The sequence below is a fragment of the Bradysia coprophila genome (assembly GCF_014529535.1).
Source record: "Bradysia coprophila strain Holo2 chromosome X unlocalized genomic scaffold, BU_Bcop_v1 contig_38, whole genome shotgun sequence".
Taxonomy (NCBI): Eukaryota; Metazoa; Arthropoda; class Insecta; order Diptera; family Sciaridae; genus Bradysia; species Bradysia coprophila.
The window spans coordinates 347,217-360,565 of record NW_023503327.1 but is presented as its reverse complement, the minus strand read 5'-3'; the positions used below and the strand labels follow the sequence as shown (position 1 = coordinate 360,565).

General features: G+C 35.1%; 1 protein-coding gene across 1 annotated transcript; it reads left to right on the top strand.

The window, feature by feature from the left end:
* The first annotated feature begins 3,547 nt into the window (after window positions 1-3,547).
* On the top strand, window positions 3,548-5,015 carry LOC119069615. Its single transcript, XM_037173707.1, has 2 exons — window positions 3,548-4,405; window positions 4,466-5,015. The coding sequence occupies exons 1-2, from the start codon at window positions 3,988-3,990 to the stop codon at window positions 4,834-4,836; spliced, it is 789 nt and encodes a 262-aa protein (XP_037029602.1). The 5' UTR covers window positions 3,548-3,987; the 3' UTR covers window positions 4,837-5,015.
* Window positions 5,016-13,349: the final 8,334 nt, after the last annotated feature.

Sequence of the window (13,349 nt, the reverse complement as noted above, 5' to 3'; positions counted from 1 at the left end):
TTTTTTTTCTGTTTTACTCTTCTTATGGTTGAAATAAGTTCAAGCAATGTTTCGTTTGCGGATAATAAATTTCATCCGAGACAAGAATTTATTGTGTGCCCGGAGTAATTTTTGAGGACTATAGATGTACGCTATATAATATGCATTCGAATGAGCTGAACAAAGCGATCTTTTAAAATGATTTCAAACATTTTAATGTCGAAAGCGGGAGGAACGATTTTAGTCGCAGTTTTTGATAAAATATTTCCGTTGTTCCAAATAAATATTTGCTCAGACTGAGCTTATGAACAGAACAGACGACTGGGCATATATAATCAGATCGTCTTTTTACGACTTAATAAATAAGTTAAATGAAGAGACTGCAATTTTGTTGATATTAAATTTTTTGTGTAGGACTTGAATTTCAATCGAATTCTTTCTTTGTATAAACTGGATAGCGAACACGACACTGGCTGTTATAGAAATTTCCGTTTTTTTTTTTTGCAAAATTTCCGCGACCAAATTGATTATAATTGCTCTGTTACTGAAGCGAATCGAAAAGTTTTATTTTTCCTTTGTCTGGGCGGAATAGACGGTGGTGCAGAGTTTTAAACATTCACCTTCGGTTATAATAGTTCACACTTTCGATGAAAGAATAATGCTGGATTTTACAGTTGCATTTCTCACCGGTTGAAAGCCTCGTCTTTCGATATTTGCGTAAAATTTAACAATGCAGACAACAATAGAGACAAAATAACAAGGAAACAAGGCATCAGAACAGTCGGAGCGTTTGCTGCGACTTAGCCCCGTACGACCCGTAATCCTATTTCGTCCGTTACCATAATACGTCCGTAGCCGTAATACCCTAATACGTCTACAACCCTCTAATGCGTCTGTTACCAAAATGCAAGTCAAGTTGGGCATGGTCAAATTTACTGAAAGTGTACCAAAACTAGCAAAATCGGATGAGATTTACTCGATTTATGTGCAAAAAACACTTAGGGCCAAGTAACTACCTTTGAGCCCTCCCAACAAGCCCACGTTGCATCTTACCCAAAAACAATGTTCAGCAACTTTGTTCTACTCGTCAATACCTTTCATTTGATATATCACAAGCAGCTATTGCGTGCGTATTTCGGTAGATATCGTCGAAAGACTGAAAAACACCTATAGGGCCCTAGCTCTGGAAGGGCCGACCCTACCATGCCCATTTTCGAACTTGACCTTACTTTTGTCGATACCAATCGGGGAAAAAAAGCATTTTCAAAAAACGTTTTGATTTGCTCAAGCTAGAGGGGTCACAGACGGACGGACGGACGGACATTTTTTTTATTGCGGATTCGTCATCTATGAACATAACCAAATGCTTTGCCCTTCCAATTCGACGTGTTACAAACGGCATATTAATCTTATAAGCCCCCAGTACTTCGTACGGGGCTAAAAACTGTTGAGGAACCGCTTTTTTGCGAATAGTCATTATAACTGACCAGCAGTGCTTTAGCTTTTTTGTCGCAAAAGGGCAATTGTTTCCGCCACGAATGTTCATTCAGTGCGCCAAATGTCCATGTCTTAGGTCTAAGGTGACTCAAAAAACGTTTTTTTAGACGCCACGGGCACTTGCCCGAAGAGTCCATATGGGAAAGACATAGTATTGCTGACCATGGCCTATTTTTCGAAGTCAATTGTTAAATGTTTTGACAATCTAGATTAGAATAGCCCACCAACAATTATTACCCCAAAATTTCCATCTAATTCCCTCTTTAATCTAAACATTAAATTATCGCAGTCTATGCCACTATAGCCACCCTGAACCACATTCACCAATTTATTTTCGTTTATTTTCTAATTTCATAACGACGGCCTTTCTGCCATACAAATATTTCGGTTTATCGGATTTGCACATTGTTAGTTTTAAATACCTTCCCCTGTAATCTGCGAATAAAATCAAACAAAACGAATCTTTTAATAAAAAAAAAATTGGGGACCGTTGATTTAGAGAGGCACGTGATTGTGACGTGCTGTATGTCAAACTATATTGAATATAAATTGCACATGAACATGTTGTGTGTGTTTATATACCGAGTAGAGCGGAGAGTTTAATGTCAAACGATATGAGGCAGGATGTTGTACAATTTCAAAGAAACGTGTATATCCCTTCGTGCACTCCACATATCGTGTCAGTTGTCAATTTCTTTTACTGACTCGGTATTTTATAAAAAAAAAAATTCTCGTCCGGTATCAAAGAAAACGACACAGGTCGAGTCGGGATACGGAACAGAAAACCCGAGAAATAAGATGATTGACAGATGAAATAAGAAAGAAATGTGGAACAATTTAAATGCCGAATCGTTTTGGAATCATTTCTTTTATCGGGTCTTAGCCAAATGACATGTCGGTAAACTTTTAGTCGGATCTACCTTTAAAAACGTTTAAAAGGTTCTCGGGTCTGGGAAAATTATTTTTCTTTTTTTGGCTCTGAGTGTCACAAAAAGCTCTGAACATTCATATAGGTAAAGGGAATTGTCAGCTGAAATAGTAGAAGATTTCACGTTTGTAATGCGAAGAATTGAAATTTAGGCATTAACATAAAATAATGGAGAACAGAGGGCTCGTATCACATCAGAGGCTCGCATTTGGTAGTTTTACCCTATAGTCTCCACCTTCTCGCACTCGATATCGGTAGAAAGAAACTCGTTGAAATCCCAAAGACGTATTGAATTCGGGACACTTCAAACATACAATAACTCCAGTTATTCTGAGTTACAGTGCCTCGAAATTTGAAACAAAAATGGAAGGGCGGTTTTAGTCAAGCTGTGGATTTTTTCTTTGCAAAATCTGAAATGGTATGAAAACAGGGGCTATCATTCGGAACTTTCTTAGTGATTCCGAATAAATATGAACCATATTTAGGTGGCTCGGGTCCCTTTACTAATTAAACATTCTGCCAATAAATCCAAGTTAGTATAGGAGCAATGTGGAAACTTAAGGGTTAACAGAACCGATTATTATTGGATGTTTTCCCACTTCCTACGACACTATCAGGATCTTGACCTCAAGCAAATGGAACTTCAATAATTGTATTCCTCGTCGAATGAGAACAAGTCTTTAAAAATCGGTTCAGAATCACTCAAGTTATTCCGCTTTCAAGCGTTACGTTACGTATACATTTCTGTATTTTTCGATATTTTTCAACATTTCTCTTATTTTGCGAAATAGGTCATAGTGTCCAGACCGTAGAGTAATTATACCTAGAGAGGAAATTTGTACGACGAAATGTGGTCCCAACATCAGTTTGTATAAGATACACATTTCGTATAATTTTACACCAATACATGTATGCGTTCGCTTTTGACAGTTCAATTTGCCCTCTTAATTAAGTTCGAAATATCCTCTCTAGGTATAATTACCAATGAAAGTGTAAAACAGGTATGGTCTATTGTCCGCCCGGAGGACATAAAAATTTGATTTTCGTACTTAAACGCACCCATTTTCATATTATTTTGACATAAAATGTGAGTGCGTTTAAGACGAATTCGCCGATCGACCATACCTGTTCTAGACTTTCATTGATAATTACTCTTAGGTCCAGACGAATTTTCTGGCAGTGATCAGAAGGAAGGCTCGTCTTTTCTTAACTGCAACACTTAAATGACTTCCAACTTCAAAGGCCAAGCATAATTGTAACCACAAAAAGAAACCGTTATCATTAACGGAAACGGAAATGTGATTACATTTCAAAGAAATCTACTATGATTTCGACTTTACAAACAATAATAAGACAAATTAACAGATAAAGCTCGTCAAAATAATGAAAATTAATCAGGGAAGTCTATAATCAGGTATCTATCATATCAGGTATCTATAATCATAAAATACATTCTTGTCTGCTTACGAATCATAAGTTGCCATCTTCTCTAAAACAGTTTACATTCGCTCTATATATAAAAGATAAATGGTTTCAATCGCATTTATTCGGTGTCCAGTCACTTCACAGTTAATAAAAGAAACATGAAAATCAATCAAAAACTTCAGTTTTCATTTTTCGTTGTTTTATTGGTGCAACGAATTACATCTATTCGGGCGGAATGTGTTCATGGCAATTTGTATAGTCATCAGACCGATTGCGAACGTTTTTATCAGTGCTCTCACGGGGTATTAGTTGAAATGATGTGTTATCCGGGTCTCCACTTCAACTCTTTAATTAATGTGTGTGACTATCCACAAAATGTGTTATGTGCATTTGAACCTGATACTACGTATGACACAACGTTGCGTACAACTCAAGAGTTCATTACAGCTGACAGTACTATTTATGAGACAACGTCTCAAACAACTCAAGAGTCCACTACACTTACTACTTATGAGACAACATCTCGAACAACTCAAGATCCCATTACAACTACTAGTCAAGCAGTGCCAATTTGCGGTACGTTTTAGTATTTCTCAAATCTAATGGTATTTACTGTAACTGTTCTTCTTACATCAGACGTTTGTACACCATTCGATATCAAAATGCAATGGTCGAGTAATGGTCCCATAGCTGGAAAGCATTGCGTTCAAATTATCGAAGTCGCCGATCCCCATACTTGGGATGATAATTATCTGTGCTTTAAACGAGACTACGGCGTGCGCTGGTCGTCTAATAATCCCATTCCGGGAATGAAATGTACCAAAATTATTGAAGCTGCTGATCCACATACATGGGACGATAATTACTTGTGCGTACCGACAACAAGCACGTTCGATTTTTCTTGGTCATCCGCTGGTGCCATTCCGAATTCTTGTTGTATTCGAATGAATGAATCGGCCGATCCTCATACCTGGGACGATAATTATCTTTGCTTGGTAGCTATGTGATACGACGTCTGCGTCGGTTACGTTAACAGTTCATAGGTTTTAAGACTAAAAATATTTTATAATTGATAATGTAGCGGAGGAAGAAGAAACATTTTAACTTAAAAACCGACCAGAGTGTGTCCCTGTTACAGACGGCAAGCGGATGAACATTCTGAGTTTTTTTTTAAATTAAAAAAAAAGTCTTTTATTTCATCGGTTCACATGCAGACCACCGACCACATTGACCAGAGCTACTCACATTATTGTTGTCGTCACGCTGTTTATAATAGACAGATGACATCGCTATTGGTCATATCGTTAAACGGGCATTCCAATATTTGTATACATCTAACTATACCAATCGTGTGATCATTAAACATAATGTGCTGCGATGGTTAAATGGTATGAGAAACGAACTCGCACAATTTTAAATCAAAAAAATAAACACAAATCAGCATATACCCCCTTTTGCCAAGACTGACATATTATGGCTCATAGATCTGATGGGTTGTAACAATATATAAATATCCGACTGTTTACATGTTGTTTCAATTGGGCGATGTTTACACAGTAGCTGCATCAGTCAATAAAAAAGAATAAATAAAATCATTCCCCTCGTTGCTATTATGTACAATTTTATTGCCGCAGGGGCCGACAAATAAGCCCCATTCACGTTTGCATTAAAACAGATTTCATTTCTTGACTCATTTTTTCAGGCCTGTACGAAGTACAACTACGGGCAGAAGGGTTTTGTTTGAGAAAATGAAACAACTGGCAGAGCACCTAGCATAGTAATAGAAAGTTTGTTGTGTCCGTCGCTACTAGGAACCCATCTGGAATGACCGGTCCAGTGCGGCAACTTTAAAAGATTGTAGCACACACTCGCTTGCGTCCTAGTTGAAGACATTTAGGGCATTTACATAAATGTATTCTATGACTATGCTGGGTGCTTTGACAATGAATGAATGATTGCAAAGCCGATCATGTAGTAATACATACATACTCAGTGGTATGGAAATTGTACTAGAATAAATGTGGCTCTTGTAATAACATTATTTTCTGTTTCTAGGTAAACGGCTTTACAGCCACATTTGGTTATGAGGGATTCTTTTGAAAAACAGAATCTTGAAATCGGACGCGTTTTCCATTGGACTTTTTTATATGTGCCTGAATTGGTATTGGTCCCTAGAACCTAAAACCACTTTCAAAAAAATTCTTCGAAGCTTGTGTGGCTGGTGGGAGGTGATCGAAAACTGAAAACATGGACTTTTCTTACAGAAATTTTCTCCAGTTACACGAGCCGTACAGGGTCGTGTGTGGTGTCATTAGAAAGGTAATTGCATGCACTTTCGGGGCAAATAGGGTCTTATTGGGTTTAAAATTCATCCACACTGAGATATGTACAGTTGACGTTTTAATTCCGAAAATAGACTGAAAACTCACATTTTTCATACAGAAATTTCTCGAGGTACACGAAACGTACATGGTCGTGTGGGGTGTCATATGAAAGGTAATTGCATGTAATTTCAGGAGAAGTAGAGCTTACGGAAGTTTGGTAGCATCTCTGATGCAATATAAGCACTTAAACATTTCAACTTCACAAAATTCATCGTAGATGCTACCAAACTTCCGTAAGCTCTTTTTCTCCTGAAAGTACATGCAATTACCTTTCATATGACACCCCACACGACTATGAAGGTTTCGTTTAACTCGAGAAATTTCTGTAAGAAAAGTGTGAGTTTTCAGTCTTTTTTCGGTTGAAATCTTCAACTGCACATGTCTCAGTGTGGATGAATTTTAAACCCAATAGGACCCTATTTGCCCCGGAAGTACATGCAATTACCTTTCTAATGACACCCCACACTACCCTGTACGGCTCGTGTAACTGGAGAAATTTTTGTAAGAAAAGTGATAATTTTCGGTTTTGGATGACCTCCACTAGCCACACAAGCTTCAAAGAATTTTTTTTGAAAGTGGTTTTGGTTTCTGGGGTCGAATGCCTTTTTGGGCACATATAAAAAAGTCCAATGGAAAATGCGCCTGATTTCGGTCGGCTGTTTTTCAAAAGAATCCCTCTATAGAGTTTCCACAATAAGTTTGTTTTCTGTCGTAACAAATCCATAGACGGCTACAGCCGGCTTGTTTGTTTGTTTGTTTTTTGTGTGCAAGATACGCAAATTAGCAAACTATAACAACTGTAAGCGACAATAAGGTGAAATCGGTACATATGTTTCGATTAACAAAATGATTCGGTTTATTACCACCGACCGACTAATTTTCCAAACCAATTAGTAGAGCATTACACAGCACGTCGTCATAGCAAAAAAAAAGCAGAAAATTATGGCTGCTAATAAAATGATTCACATTCCATTTGTCCCTAATTTAACAAACCAAATAAAAATTCCGAAAAGCATACGGCTAAGATGCATCAAACGATTTATTATTTTTGCCTTTTCTCTTGAGATCCTAATCGCTTCAGTCATACACATATAAACTGAAAACATAAAAGATAATAACTTCGAGACGATTTAATCTGAAAAACAAAAAAAAAATATGAAGAAAACGGGGAACCAAAAACAATCAACGTTTTTATACGACCAAGAATGTATATATGTGTGCCCAGAGTTCGAAGATTGAAACCTACCCAATTACAAATCAATAAAATGCAAAACGAATTTAATGTGTATACGAGTAGAAACAACTCCATATCAGCTCAACACACACATCCCATCAAGATGTTATAAATAGGGAGCAAACACTAAACGAACGAGCGAACGAAGAAAAAAAAATAAAAATTTTCCAATTGATTTGTCTCCCCATAAAAATTTTTCGCAGGGGGTTCGGTGAAATGTCTTCATATTTATACAGTTTCATTTTCCCAATTTTTTTTTTCTTTTTCATTCTTTTTGCTTTAACTTTCTTCCTTTTTATTGTACACACATCAAAATGTTCCTCGGTGAAAAACAAATTTCACATTGGCCCCTCTGGCGCACATATGTGAAAATATGAAAGTGAAGTTGAACCAAAAAAAAAAGAAGAAAAACACACGAAGTAGAGAGGTAATGCGGCGAGAGGTTAATATTATTTTGAGTTTTAGTGAAAATCTTAAGAAAAAGGAATATAAAATATTATATTGTGTATGTAACATTAGCAAGACAATCAATAAATCATAAAAGTATCGATACGCTTGATTAGTTTAATTTAGGTCGCATGTAGCTAAAGCAATAATAACAACAACAAAAAATATGGATGTGTGCTGGGGGGCGAGAAGAACGGACGAAGGGAATATAATTTGTGTAACAAGAGAGAGGGAAAAAAGCACTATAACTCAAAGTTCAAAAAAAAACGGAAACTAACGAAATTGAAAAAGCTTTATTCATTTAATATGCGTGTGTGTGCATGTGTATGTGTCAGTGTCCATAATAAAATTACTTCGCTCGGTTAAATAACGAAATAAAAAAAAATAAAATAAAATGAAATAAAAGGAGGAATATTATTAGTCTTGGGTCATTGACAAGGAAATAGAATTCGATTTGATTTTGATATATTTAATTTAAACAGCACAACCAGAATAGCAGAGAAACAGAAAATAAAATAACAACTGGAGAAAAAGAAGTTGTAAAGAGAGACGAAAAACGAAACGAAATGTAATAATTAATTTATAAAAATACAAAATGCAATCCTAATACTAAATAATACGAGTCCGCCCGATATTCAAATCGAAAAGTTCGTTATAATACCAAAAATTATTAATTTATAGTTGATTAATGAAGAAGAGGAATATAGAACGACAACAACAAAACTAACAAGCAAAAACACTGTGTTGTACATAAATAATAAATACTAAAAATATGTGTAAGTATTAAGCTCATCTAAACAGAGAATTATGTAAACACTACAACAAAACGAATAGCTCAAGAATGAATTTAAGAAAAGAATATGAACAGAGAGTCTCTTCAATCAGTATATTATACATAGCCGAAATAAAATTATTTATTAAACACAATACTAGTGATAGCATTTAAGGCTTAGAAAATATATTTTTTAAAATATTAAAAATACAAAAACAACCAAAAAAAATTGACTTAGCCTACAAAAAAAAACAATTTTTCATCTCCATTTTACTAAGCGTACACCATTTACTACACTTGGGTCTGAAGCTATATATTTTTCTCAGACCAATCGCTAAAACTACTACTAAAATGTAAAACGTTTGGTTCCTTAAAATTGAAACTAGTGAATCCAAAATAAAAATGTGCACGGAGTTCCCTTCTAAGTTAGCCAAGTTGCATAGAATGAGCGCAAAAGAAAATGATCGAGTCTGGTTTTTGACAATTGAATTTCAATTGTCAAACACCAGACTCGATCATTTTATTATGCTTTTACCTTAGTTAAAAGGGAGGAAAGTTTGTCAGGAGTTCGGTAGAATTTTTGGGAAGTTGACGGAATTTCTAACTCTGAGAACTTTTATGAGTTTTAGGAATTGAATAAAGTGGAAGCATTATAATTTGATCGATTCTATTCATTTTTAAATAATTGTAGTTTTTCAAAAAATCATTTCGAAAACATTACAGTGTAAAAGCTTACACATGCGCATTAGAGCTGTTTACTCGCGGTATACCTGCGGGTAATCCGTTCAAATGCACGTGTCTAAGCTTTTATACTGTAATGTTTTCGAAAAGATTTCTTCGAAAACTACAATTATTTAAAAATGAATTAAATGAGTAGAATCGATCAAATTATAATGCTTCGACTTTACTTCAAATTCTTAAATTTGGGAATTTTATGGAATTTACAATAATTCAACGATAACAATTACTTATCTTATCTTTCATTCAAAGTTTGTTTTTTTTTTCTAGAAAAGTTGACTACTACATGGGATTTCACCCCCTGGCGAAATTGATTCTTTAGATGAAAAATATTTTAAGGTTAATTTAACACGCTTTCCGTTGTAATATTAAACTTTGACCCAAGCGAAAGTTAAAGGCTATAACCTAGAATGCATTCGTAACGTGTAGTTGGATACCTCGCCTGCAGTTACCCGAAGACAACTTTTATTACAAAGCTATCATGTAATGAATTACTTTCGCTGCATCCAGTGTAATATCTACTATTTTTGACCGTACCACATTTAATGAACATGTACAGAAATTCTCCCTATGTGCAATCTGCATTGAAATTAAAGGAAATGGAAACCGGAAGTTTGATAAATTGTGCGCATATTTATTTTGGACTCAATACGTATTTATTTGAAAAACAAAACAAAAAACTCACAAAAGTTTGACATAAAATAAAACAAAAACGAGAAACTAAAGAACTTTTGTAGAAAGATAATATTTAATCACCAAAGAAAGAAAACAAACAGAAAAAACCAAACCATGCAGACATCCAATAAATAAAACTTTGAATCGCCAATACGATTGTAGCTATTTGTAAAAAAAAAAATTATGAAAATTTATGGAAAATTTATCATTTCATTCTGCAAAAATCTAAAATGTAATTTATAAAAGAGACAAAAGACCCTCCTATCGCTCCTATAGGTCAGTCATCAGGTGGGGGTTAGTCTTTAATCGATTACACACATTCGATTAGTTTTTTTTGTGTCTAAATTGTACAAAAGTCCCACATTCAGTCTTTCACCAAAATACAGGTCATCTTAAAACAAAATTTGATTTTAGAAAAATTTTTCAGAGAATTTCACTTTTTGCATTGCTATCAAAAAATTCCTCAACTTTTTAAATTTCGAATGCTTAAAGTTAGGATCTTTTTAGGAATCAAATTCCTACAAATTGGCACTGTTCCGAAATAGAGTGTTACATGAAAAACGTTCAGTCATGCTGCACAAGATATATTCAATCAAAGTTTGGACGAAATGTGAACATCGTAGGAATAAGCTATAATTACGTACAAGTTTAAAAGTTTTGTAAAAAGTGCCATCTCTTACATCGAATCATTAAAATTGCAACAAAAATTCAAACATTAAACGACCCCCTTTTTAGTGTTTTTCTTACCGTAATTTTAAGTTTGTATTGTAGGAAAGTGGAATGATATACCCTCCTCCGTGCTCAAACGGATGCAAACAGTGTAAGATAAACCATTTACGATGAACACTGTCGTCTAGATTGTTAAAAGGCTGATACAATTTGTAGATGGAAGAGATACGATTCATTTAAGTGCATCTGAACACCACCAACAAAATAATTTAGAAGAAATCATTAAACAGAAATTGTACACGTTATATACTCAGCACCTTTGTAAGAACCATTCCATAAATCGGTAGAATTTTACGCTCTAGATTACATAACATAATCAAAAAAAAGAACGAACGAGATATTATAAGAAAATCCATTCCACACCCGAAATTGTGGGTATACCATTTACGTGTAGCATTTTATCGAAGGGACAGCGTTACTTATAATAATTTTTTTTTTTTTCATTTTATTTATTTTGTAGATTTTCAGTATTCTAACAATATTTATTTAATAAATTTCAATTTTGTAATTTAACCTTGTTGTCGTTATGAAAATTATATAAGAAGAAGAAAAACAAATTGGATTAAGAATAATGTTTAGTGCAAGAAACATATTGGGAAGTTTTGTAAGTTGTTTTTAATTTTTTTTATAAAAAATAAACAATAATTTCATAAAAAACAACAACAACGTTTCTTTTTACTGATCATCAACACTGACAAAAAAGAGTCGAAAATCTTACCTGTAACTTTGTCTCCAGGTAATTCACAATAGCTGCTACAGCTGTAGCTTCCCATACAAAAAGTTCAGCTGTAGCTTCCCATACAAAAAGTACAGCTGTTACAGGCATATAATACCCAGGTAAATATAGTGAGCAGGAGGACCTCTCAATATATATATACTTTGTCTCTTATTGCAACGGTAGAACGAGAGATGTGGGTCGTAGGCTATGAACCAATTCAATCATATGTTGTTATTGTGGATAAATCTAGTTGACAACATTGGGTTTGCGGTTGAAATTCGAACCTGCGATGAGTTTTCAGCTATATAATTCAGTGCGAGTCTTCGGTCAAGACCAGTGTTAAAGGATATAGGAATTACGAGAGAAAATTCACTCAAAATCATCTCACACACTCACTACTGACAAAAAAAAATATTTTTTCTCTTGGTTTTCCACGGTATCATGAACGACAAATAGACCAATCACATACAAAATATAAGAAACTTTATTGAAACGTCTGTTTGTGTAAACGATTATCGAAAGACTAAAAATAGATTTCGTCTCAGCAAAATAAAACGAATGCACCGATTCCTAGATTATTCTGATTACTCAAAATCCAACACTCCTCCTTAATCAGAATAATCTAGCACTCCTCCTTAATCCAGATGGTTCGATTTCAAATAACATTTCTGTCGTACTTCCATTTTTTTTGTTCAATTTATGTTTCTGTTTTCCATTTCCTGTGACCAATTCCTTCCTTTCCGTATTGCTTTTCCAAATCTTCATCTCGATCCCAATTCTAGCTCCGTTCTACTGCTTCCAATCTGATATCAGCTGGACTATGGCAAACGCCACTCCCAACACCGCTGACACCGATACATCGCCATTCGAATCCACCGTTCCTCATTAAACTCATCAATTCTTTTCTGCCATGGTGACTTCGGTTTCCATCGCCAATTCGGTTCTGCCATGATCAATTCCAGATACCAGATTCCGCAACCAATTCGAATTCCATGATTGCTTCTGGACCCCATGATCAATTCTCAATTCCATCGATTGCAACTATCGTAATTTCCTCGATTGTCATTACTTTCATGCAACCGTGTTACGACTTCCCGTGCAATCGTTTTCCTGATTCCGATCGTGCCAATTCCAGTGTGGTTTATTTTCCAATACCGTGCCATTCCGATCGTAACATTCCAGTATCGTCTATTTCCAGATTCTGTTCCGTTCGTTCACATCGAACAAAGTAGGTTTGTATACAAAATAAAACTTTTCTTCCTCATTTCCAGCGTTTTCTGGGCCCATAACCTTTTGGTTTTCCACGGTATCATGAACGACAAATAGACCAATCACATACAAAATATAAGAAACTTTATTGTAAACGTCTGTTTGTGTAAACGATTATCAAAAGACTAAAAATAGATGTCGTCTCAGCAAAATAAAACGAATGCACCGATTCCTAGATTATTCTGATTACTCAAAATCCAACATTTTCTTCAAAATATGACAATCGTACATTTGCCTTTTTTGAAATTTGTTGTGTGAAATAGTATATTGCATCACTAGCATCAAAAAGGTGGGTTTTAGAACCATTTGGTGAAAACGTCCAACACTGACAAAAAAGATTTGAAAATCTTACCTGTAACAGGTAACTTTGTCTCCAGGTAATCCACATTGTCTGTTACAGCTGTACATTTTGTATGGGGAGCTACAGCTGTAGCAGCCATAGAGTTGCACTCGAGAGTTGGTGAGATGGCGCTTTCGTGAGTAGAGGAGTCCGTTTCGTATGCATGTATTATCACAAAAATCTAATAATAAGCAATCCGTATGAAGGCAGAAAG